Here is a 22,854-nt window from a genome sequence, read left to right on the forward strand (position 1 = left end):
GCAGTTGCCAAATAACTTTGAGCCCTATGTTAATAACTGGGTCATTTAGACCGTGCTAAAAAAAAAAAAAGTACAACAGTATTTGAGGGATGCAACGAGTCCATCGACTGTGCATTCTGTAAAACTGAAGCAAAACCCGTATTGTCACCTTTTCACACCATCTTGCTGCCCACGGAAAAGTGGTACAAACCGCCGGCCCAGTCTGCTGGTGACAAGAAATAGGTTCCAGGCTTTGTCAGCGTCTCTGTGGCAGCGGCATGCTGGGACCCACTGGAGTGGCAGGGACGTCCGTGTTCATGTGCGTTTCCCCTTTGTGTGCTTTCAGCTTCAAGATCAAGTTGGAGGAAAGAACAGTTTCTCTTCCAAATTCATCTGCTCCAACTATTATTCGTACTGGGAATGGACAATGGCATGGTGTCTAGATTTATCATGACCAAAACCCTCCTTGTCTTCTGTGTTTCCATGGCCTTATCCAGTCACTTTGGGTAAGTTCTCCCCTGTGATTTCATTGTATGGTCTTGGGGTCCTGGGCCGTTGTGAGCCCCTGTAGCGCGTAGGGCAGGACTGCCTTGGCTTGCCACCTCTGCAATCCTGCATCCATCCTTCAGTTGTGCTGAATGTGTCCTGACCCATGCTTTCTTTCCGAACAACGCTGCTCCTGGTGCAGGGTCTCTGAGATGAGTTAGACAGGAGAGAAAAGAGGTTTTTGCAAGCGGAAGCAGAAGGCGGCTTGAGAGAAGCTGTTTCCTCCCGCTCAGGTTGGACGAGATTCAGAAGTTCATGGGCGTTAAGGACGTCTGCTGCTGTTAGACGAGTGTGTAACACACTGATTCCCTCCTAGTGGCCATTAGGCTGCTGATTTTGCTTTTTTTTTTTTTTTTAAAGCCAGGCTGATGCTGTGCATGTGGCATGGAAAGAGATCCAAAATAGTCTTGGCTGAGCCAAGCGCAGAGATCAGAGACTCCACCTGGCTCACCTCCTAGACGCTGGCGATGTCGTTTCCACTGGTCTCTTCATTTGGGCCGTTAGCGTCTCTGTACCAACACTAGCCTTTCCCTAGCACACTAGTAATACCCAGTGTTCCGAATGCAAGCCATTAGGAGGCAGTCAGTGCTCTCCTTCTCTCCTGTGTCCCTCCCTGCCCTAAATTGTCCTGGCTAATCAAAAGGATTGCAAGTTGAAGTGGTCCCATTGGACAGCGCATGCTGCTTGGTTTCCTGTTTACCACTGTTCATCCCCAAGGGAGCACTTGAGCTAGTTAGAAGGACCGCAGCTCGCAACCATCCGTTTCCATTAGTACTGCTAGAGGGTACAAGCTGCTTGGCAGGGGTTCACAGGCCCACTCTGCTGGGGAAAAAAATTTCAAGGAGGGCTCACACTTGTGGCCAGGGTAAGGTACGATGTATTCCCAGCATCTGAGGAAGTCTTAATTGGCCCTCTCGCCCCTCCTCTCTTCTCCTCTCCTCCTCTTGTTTCCTCCTGTCCATCTCTCGTCTCGTCGTTCTCATCTCTACCTCTGTCCCCTCTACATTTCTAGTTGTGTCTCTGTCTCTTTCCTCTCGCCACCTCTTTTTGTTCTCCCTCTCTCTTCCTCTGCTCAAACGGGAAGGGACAGAAGAGCAGAGAGGGTCCAGAGCACAGGCAGGAAACGTCATTCTTCAGCAATGACATCCTTACTTGCCAGGAAAAATGGTGTCTTTGCAGGCTATTGCCCAGTCCTCTGCATCCGCTGTCTGTTTACGATTTACACACATGCAGAATGCACTCTGGAATCCGTTTTTACAGGTCAAATGTTTAGCGACTTTGCTTCTTAAACTGAGCAGCACACACTCTGTCTAACAGGTTGTACTTGCCATGAGGCAAAAGACACACCAGGAAAGATGTGGTAGTCCTTATTTACTGGATGACATTCTTGCCTTGCTCATAGTGACAGAACCTGCTCCCCTCGCCCTCCAGCCCTTTGATTTTCCATCTACTATGCGAGAGATTTTCCTTTGCAAGTTCTTTGTGGAATCCTATAAATTGCGTGTCTGCTGAATGGAAGGTGCGTGTGAATGAAATCCCATGAACATGCACCGGTGCAAATTCATACACTGAAATAGCTGGCTTATTTTTCTGATGTTCTATGCATTACTGAGTGATATCTTAGAACTTATGCCCATGCTGTGCTGTGCTATATTGGGAACATAAGCTTATAGGATTTGGCACAATAATTACGATTATGAATCAAATCAGGCAGGAAGCTATCACTCTCTCTGGTAGATGCAAGACAGAAGTAGGAAGGTATGTGTATGTGTGTAGCTAGTTTCTTATTTAATTCTGTAGCTTGCTAAGGTCTTCTGTGAATTATAGATGGGCTTACAAGTCTCCGGAAGGAAATGCAGATTAAGTCTGAGACTACCCCTCAATTTTTTCAGAAACACTAACTGTTGGAGATGATAGTAATTTTTAGATATGAAGGTTTTAATTGTTTTATAGTCTACCATAAAATAATACCTATAAACTGCAAAAACTACGTGAGATGCAGCTAGGTTTATTTTAAAAAGGGTGCCCTAAATTCCCAGCTCCCATGTCATCACCCTTCCCATTTTGGTTCCTAACACTGCTTGCCCCGTGCATATTTGTGTGTGTCTGGGGTCACCTTGCACGTTCAACTCTTTGTTAGTCTTTGGCCCTAAGCTTCTGCTCTTGCAAATTCTTTTGGCTAGGTGATTTCAATATGGACAGGTAGTGTAGCAGTGCCTGAGTGGGACGCCAGTAGCTACTTCCCAACCTGGGGGCGTTTACATTACTCCTGATCTTCCAGGTATCCATTCTTTTGTGTACAACATGCTTGGTTTGTAAGTTGAAGCATTTGAACTTGTTTCCATGAGAAGATATCCCTGTGAGTGATGTTTTATACACACCCCTGGGAGTGGACATACACAGCAGAGGCTGTGAGCGATGGCTTACACACCCCTGGGAGTAGACTCACACAGCAGGGGCCGTGAGCGATGGCTTACACACCCCTGGGAGTGGACATACACAGCAGGGGCCGTGAGTGATGTCTTACACACCCCTGGGAGTAGACTCACACAGCAGGGGCCGTGAGCGATGTCTTACACACCCCTGGGAGTGGACTTACACAGCAGGGGCCGTGAGCCAATGCTCGGCTTCTTTCGATGGGGTGGGGGAATGGGCGAGCAGCACATGGCGCACACAGAACACACTGGAAGACATATCAAACCCCACTTACTCCTCAGACAAGGTTCTGCTTACTTACAGATTAATTCTATGTCAGAACCACTGTGTTGAAACCCTACCAGTTCCATAAAGTTTCCGTGACTTTAAATCTTGACAGACTAATACAAACTACTACAAGGCAAAGCACCGATTTCCCCAGTGTTTTCAGCCAATCCTGAGGTCAGTGTCATTAGCCCCATCCTGCCGCTGGCAAGGTGGGGTGGCCGAGTATCTACACAGCCTTCACCTGCTGGGACCCCCCACACTGCGCTGCCCTGTGCCCTTCTGCTCACTTCTCTTCTGTGCTCCTTTCTCTGACTGCGAGTTTGCAATCTGTCAAAGCAATCGGGATGCTCGGGGGTCTGAACCTGGAATGGAGGGTGCATTTGGGGCTTTGGAAGAGTTTTCTGTACTCTGAGACTGGGGAAGGGAACGGTTTGAATACAATCTCCTTACCTCCTCCTCCCACCAAAGAAGGGATTTCTGTGATTAAGGTTCAGAGGCTGTTGAAAGGGGAAGTTGTAAAGATCTTAGTTGGATTGTGACCTGGAGCAGAGAATTACCAATGCTCCTAAATTCGCCCAGGAGACTTGTGAGCTGGCAGGGGTGAGGAGATCGATGCAGAATCAGGCAGGGGAGAGTGAGGAGAGAGGCACCATGGACGGTTCTGTACTAGTGCAAGCTGACACATGGCATTTGTAAAACTCCGTGCGTTCGGCATCAGAGGATATATGTGCGAGGAGGAAAGCGTATTTGGTGATTACATAAGGCCGTTAACGCGAACCTGCTTTGGAAATATCATGAGGACTATTTGTCTTTCTCCACGTGTCTTTCTAAATTTAGTCACCGGTAGCTCATTTTCAATCGTTTTGTAATTTTACTATCGGTTATGAGTTACAAAACAGGGCGTGAGTCAAGCATAGATCTGAGCCAGGGCCTTATAGTCAGCTGCTGCCCCGACCCAGTCAGACGTGTGAAGCTATTTAAGCCATTCTGGTTATTTTAATGAAACCGTCTGTCTAAATTACACACTGTAGAAAATTAGTACTGAAACAGGACGGGATCAAAGTGCTGCCCAAGTATATCACATTAAGTTTAAACTGGAATTAATTTGTCACCATTTAAAAACCATACTTTGTTAGACTTGACAGGCCAGTAACAGTTTCAAAACACATTTGAAGATTTTCAGTTCAGTATGGTAATGTCAGATTTCATTCGTTTACTGATATCAACAGAGATTTGTTTAGAGAAAGGGGAAATATGTCTTAATTTTTTACGTGGGAGCTGCAGTTCAAAGAGATGTTGGAAATGATATTTTTTATTGATTTTTTTTTTTGAGCTCTACATTTTTCTCTGCTCCCATCCTGGCCTCTCTCTTCCCCTCTGGCCCTCTCCCAAGGTCCCCATACTCCCAATTTAGTCAGGAGATCTTGTCTTTTTCTACTTCCCATGTAGATTGGATCTATTTATGTCTCTCTTAGGGTCCTCATTGTTGTCTAAATTCTCTGGGATTGTGATTTGTGGGCTGGTTTTCTTTGCTTTATGTTTAAAAACCACTTATGAGTGAGTACATGTGATAATCTTTCTGGATCTGGGTTACCTCACTCAAAATGATGTTTTCTAGCTCCATCCATTTGCCTGCAAATTTCAAGATGTCGCTATCTTTTTTCTGCTGTATAAATGAACCACATCATCCTTATCCATTCTTCAGTCAAGGGGCATTTAGGTTGTTTCCAGGTCTGTATGACAAACAATGCTGCTATGAATATAATTGAGAACATGTCCTTGTGGCACAATTGAGCATCCTTTGGATATATACCCATCCTTTGGATATATACTGGGTCTTGAGGAAGGTTGTTTTTTAATTTTCTGAGAAATCGCCACACTAACATCCAAAGGGGCTGTACCAGCTTGCTTTCCCACCAGCAATGCAGAAGTGTTCCCTTTACCCCACAACCTCTCCAGCATAAGTTGCCATCAGTGTTTTTGATCTTGGCCATTCTTAGAGGTAGTAAGATGGAATCTGAGAGTTGTTTTGGTTTGCAGTTCTCTGATGACTAAGGATGTTGAGCATTTCCTTAAGTGTCTTTCAGCCATCTTAGATTCCTCTGTTGGAAAACGATATTTTTAATTGCCAGTGAAAAGCGGGGTCTTTACAAACATGAAAAAAGGTCTTTTCTTTCCCTGCAAATACATGTGACAGCCTGGCCTTTGGTTCCGTAAAGAGGAATCTTTTCATCCTCATTTCCAACACGCTAGGATAGATGCCTCTCCTCGCTGCAGCAGTGAGCATGTCTGGATCTTGTCTGCACTCGCCATGTGTCCTGAGGCGGGAAGTTGTCTTGAATACCCTCAGATAACAAGTGCATCCCTCTCCAGAGATGCAGGTTCCTGAGGCCCAGGACACACGGTCCGTAGAATAGCTGGAAAAGCATGGCAGAGTGCAGCCAAAGCAGTTAGCAGGGGCAGGGTCAGTCTGATGGTGCTGTATGGAGACTGCAGAGAGGAACAGCTTAGATGAGGATTGTGGTTCCGCATAGGGCGGAGGGTCGCGTCTCAGCAGGGTGATGGAGCTATCTCTAATGTTATTTTAAAAGATATAGAGAGACTATGTTCCCAGACATTCGACACGCCAGTGCTCAGTGAGCAGCGCTCAGAGGGACGGCATGGAGCACGGCTCTTCTAAGCAGGCTGTCCCCAAGTGCCAGCATGAGTCACTAGCGGGGATCAAGGAAGGGGGAGATTTGGGGTACTTGGGTTTTTATGAAGAGTCAGTGACACAAAGCACACATTTTAACTGGTATGGAATTCAAAGGGAAGTATTATAATTAAAAGCAAAAAGATATCTTGTCTCACTGCCATAGCAACAAGATTTACCAAGAGGCCTATGGGGTGCATTGCCCGAATTTTCAGAATGCTGCTGTTAAAACAGGGTGTTTAATTTTCACTGAGTCCTCACGGGGTGCATAAGAAGAGCCAAGGCTTTAGAACTTGGGAAATCGTGCCCAGTGTTTCACTGATAAAAGAGGTAGAATCACCTCTTGCCTTGCGGATGGCTACTGTTCCCTTTACAAAGGAACCACAGAAAAGAAGACAGCAGGAGAGGGAACCTATGTGTTAGAAACAAACGAGCATCCTTGTCTAGAAGATGAATTGGGCCACTCCTGAGCAGCCCTGGCCAAACCCACTATGATGTGAGGTTTCTGGAGCCTAATGCACAGTGAAGGACCACAGGGAAGGCACAGAAAAGCTCCAACGTCGCCCTGTTTCAGAGCTGTTTCAAAAACAGACAGAACCGAAGCGTCAGCAAAACATAAGCCAGTGGTTTTCGGCTTAAAAACGAATTGACCCATCAGTTCACATCCAGTTTGGTTCTACCCCAAGATCACTAGTCTTTTGGATGGCGGGTCCAGCTCTTACCTCTGTTTTGACTCATCCTCTGAGGTCAGAAGTTCCTTAGCCAGCCTGCAGCTCAGTCGCAGAATATCGTACCTGGGAGTAATAATTGCTTCATCCTCACAAGACTGATGCATTCATCAACCCTGCGCAAAATGCTTTAGCCGATCCAGGTGTGTGTCTGTGCATTAAGACACCCTATCCATGGGGTTTAGGGGGTCCAGAGGATAATCCATGTGCCTGGGCAAAGCCTGCGTACAATGAAGACCACATCTGGGGTCATACCCATGCAGGCTTGCTTGCTTGAGTGTGGTGGCAGCCATCTTTGCTGGTTACTCAAGAGCCGGAATGGAACCAGGCTTCCGTGAGGGTGTGTCCAGATATGAAAAGACAGGTAACAAACCAGCCATGGCGATGTCATGCCGACTAAGAGTAATTCGGATGGATGACAGTAAAGGCGCAGGACGAACTGAGACTGCAGGACTGGAGGAAGTCGGGGAGCGGGGGGGGGGGGGGGTAGGAACAGCAGGATGGTGGAGAAGACCAAGCCGGCGTGGGAAACGGTGATGGGTACCACAGCAGCCGTCCCTTGAGGAGATTGGGAGCGCCCAGCGGCTAGCCTGGCATCAGAGGTACCTAGTCCACGGGAAGCACAGTCACACTATAAGGGAGAAGACCGGATTAGACCTGGAGGATCTGGAGAGTCGGGTAACTTTACTGTAAGGGTGTCTGTGGGCCAAAGAGTGGAGTGGAGTTCCTTATTATGTGTTTGTCATGGTTTTTTTTTTTTGAAAAGATCTCATATATCCCAGGTTAGTCATTCATGAACTGTGGGTGAAACCAAGAACAGACTTGCACTCCCGATCGTCTGACTTGGGAGATTACGGTGTGTGTCACCATGCCTGAAGTGTGCAGCCCTAGGCTGCGAACCCATGGCTCTGGGCAGGCTGGACAAGCACTTTACCAGCTGAGTCCAGCTTTATGTTTTGGAGAGGAGGACGTCTGGTGCCATGTGACCCTCCTACTGTAGACTAGAGATGGCTGTGCCAGGTGACCTCACTGAGTAGCCTTGAGCGAGCACGTTCCTATTTAGAGGAAGCTATGGCAGGGACCTCGGTGTCGTACCCACTGTGAGTGCGGACTGAGCAGAGTTGAGCGAGGTCTGGGGTAGGACTGGGAGAGATGCCTTTATAGGAAGAAGGGTGTGTTTTCATCGGTGGGATGTATTGAAGGGATGATGTGTGCGTGAAGGGAAGATGAAGGGTTAAGGAAGCACCATCCACTCTTCCTCTTATCAATGAGTTGGGGAAGAGAGCAGAAGAAGAAGATGTGTGTGTGTGTGTGTGTGTGTGTGTGTGTGTGTGTGTGTGTGTGTAGCTATGGCTTTGTAATCCCTTGGAGAAACCACGTCCTATCCAAGTAGCTGGGCAGGCCTTTGGACATGGGGCTGGAGTCCAGAGAAGAGCTGGGCTGCATCATGATTTAAAGGCTGCTGGGCAGGAGAACAGACAGAAGCTGAGCATGGTAAGGGTGGGAAGAGGCCCATCGATTGTGCCCTTGGACGTTATGGGACTATTAGCTTAGGAGGGGGAGAGCAGGGGCAAAACTGAAAGGGGCAGAGGAGAGGAAGAAGCAGAAAAACATAGACGGACACAGCAGCACTTAAAGGTTAAAGCGAGAAGATCTGAGCTTCCAGCTACGCAGCACAACCCTGTCTTCAAAATAATTGAGTAAGCAAGAATGCATCCAGCAGCCAGAACCTAAAGAGAAGAGTCTTTTAGAGGCCAAGAGGAGAGAGCTCTGTAGCAAGGGGGATGCAGTTGTCTTGGCTCAATGTAGCTACTGGGTCCGTGAAGTTGAACAGCTGGTCTTGACTCCTGGATCCAGCAATTCAGAGTTTACTCCTGGCCTTTTACAAAGAGAGGTCCCTGGGCTATAGGTGGCAGGAGAGAGACAGGAGCAGCGGCAAGAGAAGGGAAGGGAGGTGTGTATGTGTGCGTGGAGTGTGGGTGGGGTGGGGGTCTAATGGATGCAGCGTTCCCGGTGAATTTTCTAAGAAAAAGGGACAATGGGCCAGGGTAACGCATAGGTGCTGTGGCCTGTGGTGGCGCAGTGATAAGCTTTGGAGTCCGAGCCAGACAGCAGTGCCAAGGACACAGAGAACCTGCAGGAAGAGTGGTGAGGAAGATAGCTTTGATCCGGGCAACTGAAGGGCAATACTGGGAAGGCCTGAGGGCACAAGGAAAACTGAAAATCTCTGGCACAGTGCTTTCTGGCTAGGGCTTTAGTTTTATGAAATGTACTCCAAGTTCACAGTCCCACCTAGAGACAGGAGTGCTCTCCTGTGGGAATGAAACCATAGCTACAGCCTGCCTTGTTATTATTTAGAAGATAACTAAAGTCATAAACAATGGACAAGCGAGGAAAACATCAGTGAGCAGTGATGTTCATTTAGAGTTATAGAGAGACCTGAGCAAGCAAAGACAAGACGCGTTTCTTAGCAGTACTAAAAGTCCAAGGAAGGAAAGCAGTTTTAGAAGGTAGGGACACTGACACCAAAGTCAGTCCTGGGAAAATTCAAAAAGACATTCACATCCATACTGCCTGGAGTTATCGTTACTGACCATATATGACCATTTCTGCAAGCATAGACATTAACCACACAGAAATGTACCAGTATGTCTTCTCCAATACCATCTGTGCTAGGACAATGTTCAAATGACCTTCCCAAGGCTGGTGAGCGCATGTCCTCTTTAAAACACCATAGTAGAGGAACCTTACCCGGGTCACTTAACATGACCGAAATTCTTAATAGATTTGGATGTGTTAATAGTAAAATAGCAAAGTTATACTGATGTAAAATCCTTTAAAATTCTTCACCCATGCATGAGCATGCACGCACCAACTCATGCACACATGCACACACATGATTCTTCTAGGTCTCATTGAGAAAGTAACTCTTAGCCAACTCCCTTTCCAGAGTCCATTGTTTCTAGGCAGCTGGTTCCAGAAGCCCCTCTGGGTTTCCCGGTCCCTTATATGAAAGTGCATTTGCATATGACCTATGTACACCCTGCTATGCTACATTGTTTCCAGATTACACACAGTATAAATGGCGATTCTACTCTTTCTCCGTGGGGGAATGACAGAACAAATTCGTGTGTGTGTGTGTGTGTGTGTGTGTGTGTGTGTGTCTGTTACAGATGCTATGTTTTTCTCACATTCTCGGTCAGTGCTTGATGAAATTTCTGCACACAGAGCCTGAAGCTGTGAAAGATCATGACTGCATTCTGCGGCCATTCTAGAGTTCCTGCTGGGTGGGTTATGGTCCATCTGAAGGTGGCTTCCTCTCAATTTCCCATCCTTGATTTCACACCCCTTATTTCCCTTCAGCCTCATTCAGAAATTCTAACAAACACCAGCTAGCTGGGAATCTGCAGCAAAAAACATAACAAACAACCTGCTTTAGACCAGGAGGTCAAGGCCAACTTGTGCCCCATAGTGTGAGACCTCATTTTATAAAAACAAAGTCAAAAGAACTACATCCAGCTAATGGCTCTCGGGTGACCCACCCCTTAGCTCCACTGTTTGCTCCTTAGTCACTGGCCTGTCTATTCTCACGTCTTGCCTCTTCCAAGTCCATGATTCCGAAGAATCCAAGGGCCTTGTCAAAAGAGACATCAAGTTACCATTATCGTCAAAAAGATTTTAAAAGTATAGAGTGGCATCAAAAGTCTTTTGCGATTTTGTTTGTGACTATCTTCTCAGTTGTACATTACCATTTTGAATTTTTAAAAATTTTGTGGTGTTGATGATTAAACCCAGAGGTAGGTCCCTGGTGGTGCTCCATCCCAGTGTTACCCAGTGCCTGGCTCTTGCAGTGAGTGCTCCATTAGCCAGTGCCTGGCCCTTGCAGTGAGTGTTCCATCACCCAGTGCCTGGCCCCTGCAGTGGGTGCTCCATTACCCAGTGCCTGGTCCTTGTAGTGAGTGCTCCATTACCCAGTGCCTGGCCCTTGCAGTGAGTGCTCCATCACCCAGTGCCTGGCCCTGAGTGCTCCGTCACCAATGCCTGGCCCTTGCAGTGAGTGCTCCATCACCCAATGCCTGGCCCTTAGAGTGAGTGCTCCATCAGCCAGTGCCTGGCCCTTGCAGTGAGTGCTCCATCAGCCAGTGCCTGGCCCTTGCAGTGAGTGCTCCATCAGCCAGTGCCTGGCCCTTGCAGTGAGTGCTCCATCACCGAGTGCCTGGCCCTTGCAGTGAGTGCTTCATTACCCAGCGCCTGGCCTTGCAGTGCTCTGTCACCCAGCGCCTGGCCCTTGCAGTGCTCTGTTACTGAGGAGCAGTGCAGCCCTCACGCTGACTTTCTCCGGAGGTCTCACATTCTTTCTTCAAACACCAGTTGCCTCTTTGGAACCACTGTTCATAGTTCGATCCCATGCCCCTTTTACTGGATGAGCCAGTCTTCAATCTCAAAAATTCAGGTCTATTTTCTTCCATCCCAAACCTAGCTAGAGCCATGTTCTCTCTGTCCCTTGTGTTCCTGTCACGCCATGCTTTGTGAAGTGACACTATGGTCCTACCCCGGCTGTGCGCTTCTGAAATTCTCCAGTGCTAAAGCTTCTCATCTCTAGATGTCAGGGTCAACACTCCCTTCTATGTGACCCCAGTTCTCCCCCATTGTACCTGTCATAGGTTCAGACACTGGTCACTGGGTCCCATCCCTGGGATTCCCCGAGGAGCATTTAAAGTCTTAGAGGCTACTGGAGGCTGGAGCAGCCCATCTATCTCCAGCTTATCCTTAGAATGCCCTCTTTCTACCAGGACCACACAGGGAGATCAGCAGGTAGGACTCAGCCTCCACAAATACCGTGTCTTATTCTCTCTGAGGTCAGTTAAACCCGAGTCTCCAAGGACCAGAAATCGAGAAGAAGCTAACACCTTGGAAAGGCCAGAAATGGGACAACAGAGAGTGGGAGAGACCCCTTCACTTGCTGAAGGTGTTCACAGTTTACTTCTCTTCAAGACTATCTGGAAAGCCAGCTTCTCAGTGGGTCAGATTTTTTAAGATGCCGGTTCCTAAACTCACTTTCTCGAAATTAGAAGTTGGACCGCCATGACAGGGATTTCAGGGACATTCGGTACTTTGCAGTACCTACCAGTGTCCCTGCTTGTCCTGCAGGCTCTGTGTCCATCAGGCTGGAAAATGGGGCTCATTGTGCCATTTATCCTTCAAAACAAAATCAGCCGAGTGACTGGGTCACATCCTCGTGCCTTCCATATAAACTGGGAAAGAGAATGCAAAAGGTAGCGACTTTTAGAACAGGTTTTTTTTTTTTTTTACAGTTGGCCCAACATACCCGCAGATTCAGCATCTGTGAAGTTGACCACACATTTTCTGGTTTGGATTAAAAATCTTGGAAAAATTGACTTCTCTGTAGCCGAGTATGTGCAGACTTTTTTCTTTGTGTTTTTCTCTAAGTAATATGCTTTAATAATCATCAGCTCACACTGGGCTAGCGGTGGTTAAAGTAGGCGGGAGGCTGTGTGGAGACGCTAGGCACACCCACAGCTATTGCAAAAGGGATCTGAGCTCCCACAGATTTGGGGTTCCGTATTGAAGGGCATCTCTGTTGTCTTAAGAATCCCTTTTCTAGAAGAAACAGTAAGTGCAAAAGTTGTAGGCCTGGAGCATCGGATGAGCGTAGTACATTTTCATAAGCAATATTGAAAGCCCAATAGGAAACCATGTTTTAAGAGAAGGTAGCTATTTTAACCTCACAATTGGATTGGATTTGTCGTCAGTTATAATCGGAGTAAGTCACCAACACTTCCTTTATGCCCAAGGTGCTTGTCAGTGATAACAGATTAAGCTTCGCCTCACAAAAGACCACTCCTTCAAAGATCTTTTCTGATGCCTAAAGCAGGAGCTCACTCACAATTGTGCTAAGAGTGAGCAGATCCCTTGGCTACACTCAGCAGGGTTAATATGGATGGTGGCCAGGCCTGCCTGGGGAAGATGCGGTGACCCCACCTGAGGCTCCGGTCACCCTGTCTCCCACTGAACACAGATCCCAGTATATCCCCACTGTTTTCCTTGCCCCAACTGTTAGTTGGTCCAAACTAGAGTTTCTTTCTGACTAAGATCTTGCGGCTTGGCAGGAGCCTAAGCAAGACCCCAGATATCTGTGGGGGAAGGAGTCACTGTGCCAGGAGAACAAGTGGAACTTACATAGCCCTCAGCACTGTGGGGACAGGACATGGCACAGCCACGAATTACAGGTCATTCATTCTGGGGTTCATTATGGAAAACAAAGAAACAAAATCCCCCTAACAACAGCTGCAAAGTGTAAACCCAGCTTCTGCCCTAAGAGGCATTTCTGGGGAATTTTTTCTTAATGTCTCTTTTCTATTCCTGGTACACGACCATTTAATACAACAAAGAAACTATTTCAGACCCCCACCCCACCTCCCAGCCCTGAATGCTGTTACATGAAGATCCAAAAATTGATACAGAAGGCAATTATGGTGGGACAGGGAAGATCTGAAATTTTTCTAAGGAAAGTGTCTTTTTGGACAAGTGAAAGTATATATTTTAAAATATATGATAAAAATAGTGTCTATTCTGAGAGATGACTTGGAAATTAAGAGCATTGACTGCTCTTCCAGAGGACCTTGGTTCAGTTCCACATAGTGTTCCTAACCACCCGTAATTCCAGTTTCATAAACTCTAATACCCTCTTTGTTCCTCTGTGGGCTCCAGTCATGTACCTGTTGCACAGACGTGCATGCAGGTGAAACTCCTATGCACATAAAATAAAAATAATTAAGTATATGTCCAATAAACGGAAACAGCTCTGGAATTCATAAACATTGCATCTATCCCTGGCCTTGGGGACAACTTGGGTTGGGGTAAAGTCAGATTCAGACTCAAGAGGCACACCAGTTGCCCAAAACAATGAAACAGCGGGCATATGAAGAGAGAGAGAGAGAGAGAGAGAGAGAGAGAGAGAGAGAGAGAGAGAGAGAGAGAAGCAATATAGTGGCATGCTGTCATGAAAATAGCCAGTGACGTCACCAAATCTTTTTCTCTTGATGGCCAGGTATGTTTCTACCCAATGTGATTGAATAACATTTCGTAATTGATAATGGATCAACTTAGAAAGCCCTTGAAACATGAAATTATTGACCCTTGATTGTGGGGATATATCCCAAACCCCTGGTGGGTGCCTAAAATTTAGGGTAGTGTTAAGTCCAGTATCTGTTAAAAAAAAAAAAAAAAGAATTTCTATAGTGCACACCTGTGGTAAAGTTCAGCCTATAAATTAGGCATACTGAGAGATCAAGAGCAACAATAATAAAATCGAAAGGTTTTAACACCACACTGCAATGAAATCGCCAACATCATTACCCTTGTACTTCAGGGCCATTTATTAACTAAAATAAGTGTTCTTTGACATTGTACTTGACAATGATGTGGCAGTTCTGCTGGTAATGAAGACAGCTACTAAATGGCTAGTTGGCAGGCAACATACACTGTGTGGGTGCTCAGAAATACTATCTCCCGAGTAATAAATAGTTTATAAATCCTGAATGGCCTGCTCATGATGTTTGTATGTTTAAGACTTTTGAATGAAGTTAACTTTGGGTACTTTAAGCAGTGGGAAATGGACTCATGTATGAAAATAGTATTGTTTTTTTCCTACTTGTTGCAGGAAGGGGCTGCTTGTTGGTCCTGGCCGCCAAGCCACAAAATAATCACACAGAAACTGTATTATCTGCAATACTGTTTGGCCAATAGCTTAAGTGTATTTCTGGCTAAACTCATATCTCTATTAATCTGTATATCGCAACCTGGTTGTGGCTTTAGCAGCTAAAGTTCCCAGCGTCTGTCTCCAGTGGCTCCGTGGATTCTCTCTGACTCCGCCTTCATCTTCCCATGCTATAGGTCAAGTCAGTTCTTTATTCATCAACCAATAAAAGCAACACATAGACAGAAGGCCCTCCCACACCACCTACTGTTGAATAGTCTCACACCTTAATTGTTAAATTGAAGAGATAGTGAGGCCCTCCTAACATTAAGCAGCTGGACATTGCCTAAAATTGGATAACCAGATGGACTGAACGTCTTGAGGAGACTGTGAGACCAGATATTTTGTGCCTAGTTATTAGACAGCCAAGCAAGCCCAGAGTACAGAATTCATCTTATGCAGCCCAGATGTTTCAAGTCTTTCCACCCAGCTACTACCTACCAGGAGTGGGGAGCAGCTCCCTTGTTTCTTCCGAAGTCTGAAATTATTATGGGTGCTAGAAATAAGGGGGTACCCGAAATTTTAAAATACTAAAGAAGAGAGATAAGTACATCCATAGCCTCTGTCCTAACAGGACTGAAGTTTAGGTTGTGAGAACTTTCAGCTGTATGCATTGAAACGGTGATGTGAAAATTAGATCACGAGAATTTCATGCTTATTCAAAGTGGACTCTCTTCGAGGCCAGTGATGGGTTGATCTGCTTAGATGCGATCAATGAAAGTGCATGGTTTTCAAGAGCTGAGGGGGGAAAGGGCACACACAGTCTGGCCTCAGCCTCTCACCGAGAGACGGCAACGCTGATTTTAACAACGGCATGAAGTGCTTCTGCAGTTTCCCACAGCATCCCACAGCCAGGCTTCCCAGGGAAGGGACAGGAATCATGCGCTCTTCTTTGCAGTGTGCCAAGAGTACTGAATGTCATCCAATAGTGCGCCTTGAGTCTGTGAAGCCCAGACCAGTTTGTATGCCAAGTGCTGACTGCACCCCTGAAATCATCCGAAGGAAATGGAGGAGGGTCTGTGGTCTCCAGACGTTCTATTGTCTTCCAGGCAACTGTTAGAGACAGTCTTGGTTTTCTCAGGGTATATGCTGAGGTCAGAATTGCTGTGTGTCTAGCGCACCAACTCCTTGGGAATAATTGCTTTTATTGATCACATTTAAGTAGGTCGATTCTGGCTTTCAGCTTCAGCTCCACCAACTTTTGGAATCTAAAAAACTCCCCGCCATTGAATAAAACCAGAATACTCTTGTTCATTTCCTGTTGGCCAGTCTGCCAGTAATGGTTCTTGTCTCCTAACTTAGGTACCTTTTTTTTTTCTTTTTGAGATAGGGTCTCACTATGTAGCTTTAGTTTGTCTGGAACTCACTATGTAGACCAGGCTGCTCTTGAACTCACAGAATTCTGCTTGTCTCTAACTCCTGACTGCTGGGATTGAAAGTTTGTGCCACCACACCTTCCTTGGGTTAAAATTTTTCAGCCTCCCTGTTCTCACTGCTGACTTTGAAATTCAGTTTTTTTTTTTTTTCTGATTTACATCTTAAGCTCTGAAATCCCCTGTGATTTCATGGTCCTGCTCGTCCAGGTACAGAGGTTAATGTTGAGGGCCACATTCTGTAAGAGCAGCCCAGCCTTCAGAAAAGAAACAAGAACTTCCAGATCCTCAAAAAGAGTGTAGAACCTGAAGTTTGATGTCAGGTTGACAACCATTTCACCTAGAGCAGAAGGAAGAATATTCCAGATGAAGGGAACCTAGTAGCCAGCCAAGGCAGAGTGGCAGGCCTATTTATTAGATGCCAGTCCTCCAAGGTCAGATGCCATAGGACTACTGTATGCCTGTCTTGAAAAAGAAATATTTACAAGAAGCAATTGGAATTTTCTCTCTTTTGTTTCTCTCTTTGAAAGTTTCTCACAAATGCCAACCAGTTCTGTCCGAGAGGAGACCAATGACAACATCACGATATTCACCAGGATCTTGGACGGGCTTTTGGATGGCTATGACAACAGACTGCGGCCTGGACTGGGAGGTGAGTGTGCCTCCAGCTGAGGCCTGGGAAAATCCAGGGCGAAAGCACCCTCGGCCGTAATCACACGCTGAGTGAAATTCAGACAGTTCCAGAGAGAACTACTTGACCAGGATTTTGAGTGGAATACTTAGCTATCTTGTGTCCTGTCTTATTTTCCAGATTGGTGGGGCTGGAGGGAAGTGGTTTCCTTATCACATTGCGGAAGACTCCTTGCTTTCCAGATAATCTGACAGCTCGCTCTGGTTCCTTAGAAGGGAACCAAGTTCTTAGGTGCTGTTAAAGCTGAGCACACCGTGTGTTAGGAAGTAACCAACATGGCTCTCACTCACTTTCCTGCAAATGGTTATCAGAATTTCACTGCCCACCAAAGGTTTTCTCTGTGTCTTTGCATATTGGAAGACTGATTCATCACTGAATCCATAAAGTATTTAAAATGCCCCTGCTTATCTAAGAGTGGAGGTCTCTTCCAAACACTCTATCTGCTGCCTTGGTTCCTATACACCAAAACCGTACGGTTTAGACCCTTGGGCAGATGCACACTTGAAGTGAAATGAGTTCTCTAATGTCTGTATCATTAACAAAGATTCACGGAAAGCACATGTCTACATTCATAGTCTTTAGTTCAAGAAGAGTCCTCACAGGTCTGGCACCATCCCTTTACCCCAGGGAAAGACATTATCGGGCTCAGTGCTCAACAGTCCTGTCTCTCTGTGCACCCTCAGAGGGACCAAGCACAGATGACGGCTGAGCTGACATCAAGTCTTGCTGAATTTCGTTCAGGTCGCTTGTGTCACTCACATTCAGCAGAGAGCCTAACAGGCCGCTCCGGCTCAGAGGCACAGTAGGGCTTGTATCTGATCCAGAAGGCAGGCGCTAAAATCACACTACACGACATGGTACATATACACCATGCAGAGGAACAGCACCTCAGCAGGAGAGTTGGGGAACTGTCGCAGCCCCGCATGCCATTAGGCAGCTGGAAGTGGTTAAGTGTGGGTGGTGGTACATTCCCAATGTAGATTCTGCTCATGACCCAGGGAGAAAAAATAACTGGAGCCCCTGTCCAAGTATTATTGACCGTTTTGATACTTCTGTATACCCCATCACTTTAGTAAGTACAGTAGGACCCTGTGATGGGGGTTTCTAACAATTCACAATGCCATACAAGGAGGAGCGGGTTTTTTTTTTTCAGTCTGTACTTGTGTTGGCACGCAGCCAAGCTCTGCTCATCGCTCCTTCCCTGAGTACACCCAGTGCTTCCGATCGGTACCCACAGCAGGCCTTATGGCGCCGGGTTTAGGAGTGTCACTACTCAAGACCTGGCATCCCAGTCCACATCTATAGAAGACCTTCTCCCCAGGGAGGAGGGGTACCACGAGACCCAAACCATTTCCCTAACACGATGGGTACTCTTATTTGATTTTTAGCTTGGAACAGCCCAGCCCATTGAGTATTTTTTTCAAGTATTCCAGGTTCACAAAGCACATAAACACACCAGCTATACAGGATGGAGTTGAGTACCACACTGAGAATATCAGCACAGCGTAGAGAAGGCTCACGGGTGAGGCAGCGCAGAGCAACCTATGTCTGTGTTTCAGAGCGAATCACGCAGGTGCGAACAGACATCTACGTTACCAGCTTTGGTCCAGTGTCCGACACGGAAATGGTAGGTACCAAAGCCTGGTCAACACAGACAGTTCCCACAATGAATTGACCATGTTAAGGGGCCTCTCCTACTGAGATGCCACCCTGATGCCGTCTTCTGTATTAGGAATATACCATAGATGTGTTCTTTCGGCAAAGCTGGAAAGATGAGAGGCTGCGGTTCAAGGGGCCCATGCAACGCCTGCCTCTCAACAACCTCCTTGCCAGCAAGATCTGGACGCCAGACACGTTCTTCCACAACGGGAAGAAGTCCATCGCACACAACATGACCACACCCAACAAGCTGCTGCGGCTGGAGGATGACGGCACGCTGCTCTACACCATGCGGTGAGCAGTTGGGCAGTACTGGGGGGGGCCGGCCAGCTCCGCTGGTGGCTAACATACCTGCACCAGGCCTGGTGCCTCATGGGTATGCAGATGATTTGAAGGCTGCACATGTGTGCGGGGGCACATGTGTGTTGGGGGCATATGTGAGTGTGTACTCTGGTGCACCACATGCCGTGTGCTGGTACACTGAGGTGTGGGGGGGCACACATGTGTGTACTGTGGTGCACCTCATGGTGAGTGCTTGTGCTTGGAGAAGTGCGACGCTGAGGCTTGTTCAGATTGTTTTCCTGAGCCGGCGAGGTCTCCAGACATCGGCATTTGTACTCCTTTTTATTCTTGGTACATGCTCAAGAGCATCCTCTGAAGTAGTGGTTCAGATAACGAAAGAGGAAAATTGCCTTTTATACCAACTGAAGAGCCTAAAATGAACCCATTTTGGTTGCAATTGTACAGCTTTTTCAAGGTTTGGAAACCCATTACTTATGTTTTGGTAAGATTTAAATACTAAGAATAAGTTTTAATCGTTGCAATTCAAAATGACATTTGCCACTCTGAATGATCCATAGGCTTCAGTTAATCAGTGAATTGACCAATGAGCAAGAGTCCTTCATAGCTTTTCCGTATCCATGGTGAGTATTACTGGGATTCAGGAAATGCTTTTAAAGTTACAGGAAACAAAATTATGACTACATTACACACACAAACACACACACTCACCTCGGTATCTGTAGAATTTATTTCATAAATTTTTTGTATAAAAATAATTTCAATACAAAATCGTATTAGAAAATAATGTAGCTATTGTCATATTCAGAGGCTGTGTTTAGAACTATAAGCGCCCAGAGACACAGGGGCACGGGGTCGTGCATGTCACTGACAGGAAGACTTGTCTTGTAGCAGTGACACACACCTCGGTATTTTGTCTTCTGCCCACGCCTTTCACTATCCCTCCCACTGGCCTCAAACCTGTGCCTGTAGATGAACACAGCTATAAGAGTAAGTGTGTCTAAAGGGGAAGTTGAGAAACAGCTGCAAGGTTGAGACTGAGTCCTACAGAAAAGAGGGAGTCTGCAAGGAACTCAGGACAACAGAGAAAGGGGAGAAGACAGAGACTGAGCTTGGAGCATGCTGGGGGCACCTAGCGTTGAATGACGGAATGAGGCTATTGTGGGATTGACTTTTTCATAGAACAAAGTTACCCACCATCCCTCTAGATTATGGTCTGTGATTCTCATCACCAAGAAGCTACTTAGGTCCACAATGTGAGCCGCCCATGGTACAATGTGCAACTTTACTCGGAGCAGTGTGCAACCACACTCGGGTGCACACTTCCTATGTGACGAGTGCAGTCAGCCACGCCACGCTATGGAGAGCGGGGACCAGACGAGGTATGGGAGTCCTCACTGAGAGTCATCTTTAGGGCACAAAGCATCAAATGCTTCTGTCCTCAAAGAGTTTTGCTGGGCAGGCGGCCGGTGACACCTTCCCATTTAATGCTCAGAGCGAGCGCGGCTCTGAGGGATTTGGTAGTCACCTCAGGGTCACAGAGTGGTCCGAGAGCCAGCCACGGTTTCAGCAGTACCCTTGCTCGATGTATCGCGCTTGCGCGCTGGAGCGCAGCCGCATCCTCACTGCGTTGTCTAGGAGTCCTATTAGAATCCTCTTCGTAGTGCCTTGCCCAGAAGGAAGGGTGAGAGGGATGTGAGCCAGAGCGACTCCTGGCAGTCAGGAGCGGTTGTTTATGCAGAGCGAGCCTGGTAATGAGCTGCGAAGTTGATAATGAGTTTTCCTTCTCTCAGCCTACACCATCTGAGAAGTGGAATAGTCCTCAGGATTGCTGTGCATCTCAGTGTGCTAAAGCCGCCCCACGTAGCTGTCTGCGACTGTGTGATTATAAACATCACGACCGAAAGCAAAGGGGGGGGGGGGGGGGGGGGGGGGGGGGGGGGGGGGGGGGGGGGGGGGGGGGGTGGGGGGGGGGGGGGGGGGGGGGGGGGGGCGGGGAGGGGGTGATGGGGAGGAAAGGGTTTATTTCAGCTTATACTTCCAAGTGGCTGTTCATCACTGAGGAAGGGGGCAGGGCAGGAACTCAAGACGAGAACCCAGAGGCAGGAACTGTGTCAGGAGCCAAGGAGGAGTGTGGCTCGCGGGCTGACTATCCCCTTCTCAGTTTGCTTTCTTGACCGCTGACCACCTCCCGGGATGGCACCCCCACAGTGGGGGGCCCTCCTATGTCAATCACAGATCAAGACAGTACCCCACAGACTTGCATACAAAATAATCTCACGGAGGTATTTTCTCGGTTAAGACGGTGCCAAGTTGACAAAAACCAGCCATCTTTTGCTGATTTAACCAAGAGTGAGGTGACAGTAGAAATTACTGTCACTGCACAGGTTACATACTGACAAAGGAGGACCGGGTGCCCATCCGTCATGGGCATTCGGGGGGACAGCTCTTCTGTGCAGCACTGAGGACATTCATCAGCCTGGATCAGTGTGGATCTTGAATGTCCCTCTGTGGCCAGTACACTAAAGGCCTTACTCTCTAAGCAGCAATATTGGGAACAGATGGAACCTTTAAGAGAGTGACCTAGTTTTCAAGTCAGGGCGACAGCCTTCCTTTTCTTCACTTTGGCTTTCTAACATGAGAGGCATGGTGTGACTCTGCCATGAAGTCCTCTCCTTATGTCTGTCTTGCCAAAACTCGAAATGATGAAGCCAACAACAGGTCATTACCGCGATTTCCAAAACAATGAGCCCAAAGTCTTCTTTCTCTTTGTAAACTGATATTTTGCAGGCATCTGTTGCAGGGACAGATAGACAGTTTGCACACCATATAAAACCAGTGGCTTCGTTTCCCTGGGTGCAGTAGTTCCTTGGTGACAGCCCTACTGACGAGGTCATGAGAAACACGGTCTGGGCATCTGTACAGGCCTGTGCTTAGTGATGATATTGCTCGTGGCATCAAACCGGAGAAAAAATGCACAGATGAGTACATTGTTCAGGTAAAATTCTGTCCCTGCTCTTCTGGAAGATGTATCTAATTCAAAAGATGAAGCCTGACTGTGTGGTGAAGGCTAGTACCCGCGTGGTACCCTTTCTAGCCCAACGCATAGAAGTGTTTCAACATGGGAGCCATTGTCTGACAACGTAGCTCCCCCAGTGCAGTAAGCCCCAATCTAAACCAAAGAAGAGTTTGCATTTGGGTAGGGTGTTTATTACAATTCCCACCATGTGGAGCAAACTGGAAATCTTTCTGGTCATTGTTGATGCCAGCTCCCCAAATGACTATCACCTGAGGCTCTTACCTGAAGCTAATTGTCGGTGCTGGGCCTGAAAACCTGTTAGGATTTCTCCAATGGGCTGTTCTTCCCATGTTCTAGAGATAAGCGTCACCAGCAGCTCTAGTAAGTCTAAACAGAGCCACTGACATGTCCCACTGTCTTCAAAAAGATGTCACTCTTGGCCGGGAATGTGGCTCAGGGGTAGATTATGAGTTTAGCACGTATGAGATCCCAGTCTCCATTCCCAGTGCCAAACAATGAAACAAACAAGAAACACAAAGACACATTATAAAACTTACAACTTTTTTAGATTATATTTCAGAAAACGTACTATCAATTAATAGTGTTCTGAGTTGAAGGTACCTTTCATTCCCCCTGACTGGGGGAGCATTTTCACACAAGAATATAATGTATTTTGATTTTATGCCCTCCACCGCTGTCTTTTTTTTTTTTTTTAATCTCTCCTAATACAGGAAGAATATTAGGTCTAAGACTCATTTTGCTGAGTACTGGGTTATAGTAACTATGCACATTGGCCCAATGCCCACTAGAGGGCAGCATACTCACAAATCCAGCATACAAAGACTGCTTGTGATACTCTGTCTCTCTCCCACACCTAATTGCCCTTTCTTGTTCCCCTCCCTACCTTCCCTTTCGGAGCCCTTCTTTCTCCCTTATAGTTCCACTTCGAATAACAATCTATATTATTACACACAGGAATGGATGGACACACATGGTCTTTGTCTCTCTAACTCAGAGAAACTCAACTCACCGTATTTAACGGGGTTGTCTTTCATTCAATGTTTTTGCAAATGACGTAATTTCATTCTTCTTGATGAATGAATGAAACCACAATGCGTAGCTATACCATGTTTTCCTTTGACCCATTTATCTGTTGGTGGGCATCTAGACTGGCGCCCTATCTTGGGCATTATGAGTAGTACTTCAGTAAACAAGATGTGAACGAAGGCACAGGGTGTGCTGACTTAGAGTTCCTTGGATTTGCGTGCTGTTTTCAATTCCCCGAGGAGCCTCCTCCTGATTTCCACTGTGGCCTCGCAGATTTGCATCCTGACTGGCAGCTACTAGGAGTTCATCTTCCCTTGCATCCTTATGAATATTTCTC

At 46.9% G+C, this 22,854-nt stretch overlaps 1 protein-coding gene across 1 annotated transcript in view; it reads left to right on the top strand.

Annotated features, from left to right (window-relative positions):
* The first annotated feature begins 399 nt into the window (after positions 1-399).
* The window catches only part of Gabra5 (gamma-aminobutyric acid type A receptor subunit alpha5), an 83,916-nt gene continuing 61,461 nt past the window's right edge, over positions 400-22,854 (top strand). Inside the window, exons 1-4 of the mRNA XM_050140339.1 lie at positions 400-485; positions 16,332-16,453; positions 18,052-18,119; positions 18,225-18,445. Of these exons, the coding sequence (XP_049996296.1) occupies positions 400-485; positions 16,332-16,453; positions 18,052-18,119; positions 18,225-18,445 (497 nt within the window). The remainder of the gene's footprint in view (positions 486-16,331; positions 16,454-18,051; positions 18,120-18,224; positions 18,446-22,854) is intronic.

This window comes from Alexandromys fortis, unplaced genomic scaffold, assembly GCF_014885135.2.
Source record: "Alexandromys fortis isolate MF-2015 unplaced genomic scaffold, M_Fortis_MF-2015_v1.1 scaffold_39, whole genome shotgun sequence".
Taxonomy (NCBI): domain Eukaryota; kingdom Metazoa; phylum Chordata; class Mammalia; order Rodentia; family Cricetidae; genus Alexandromys; species Alexandromys fortis.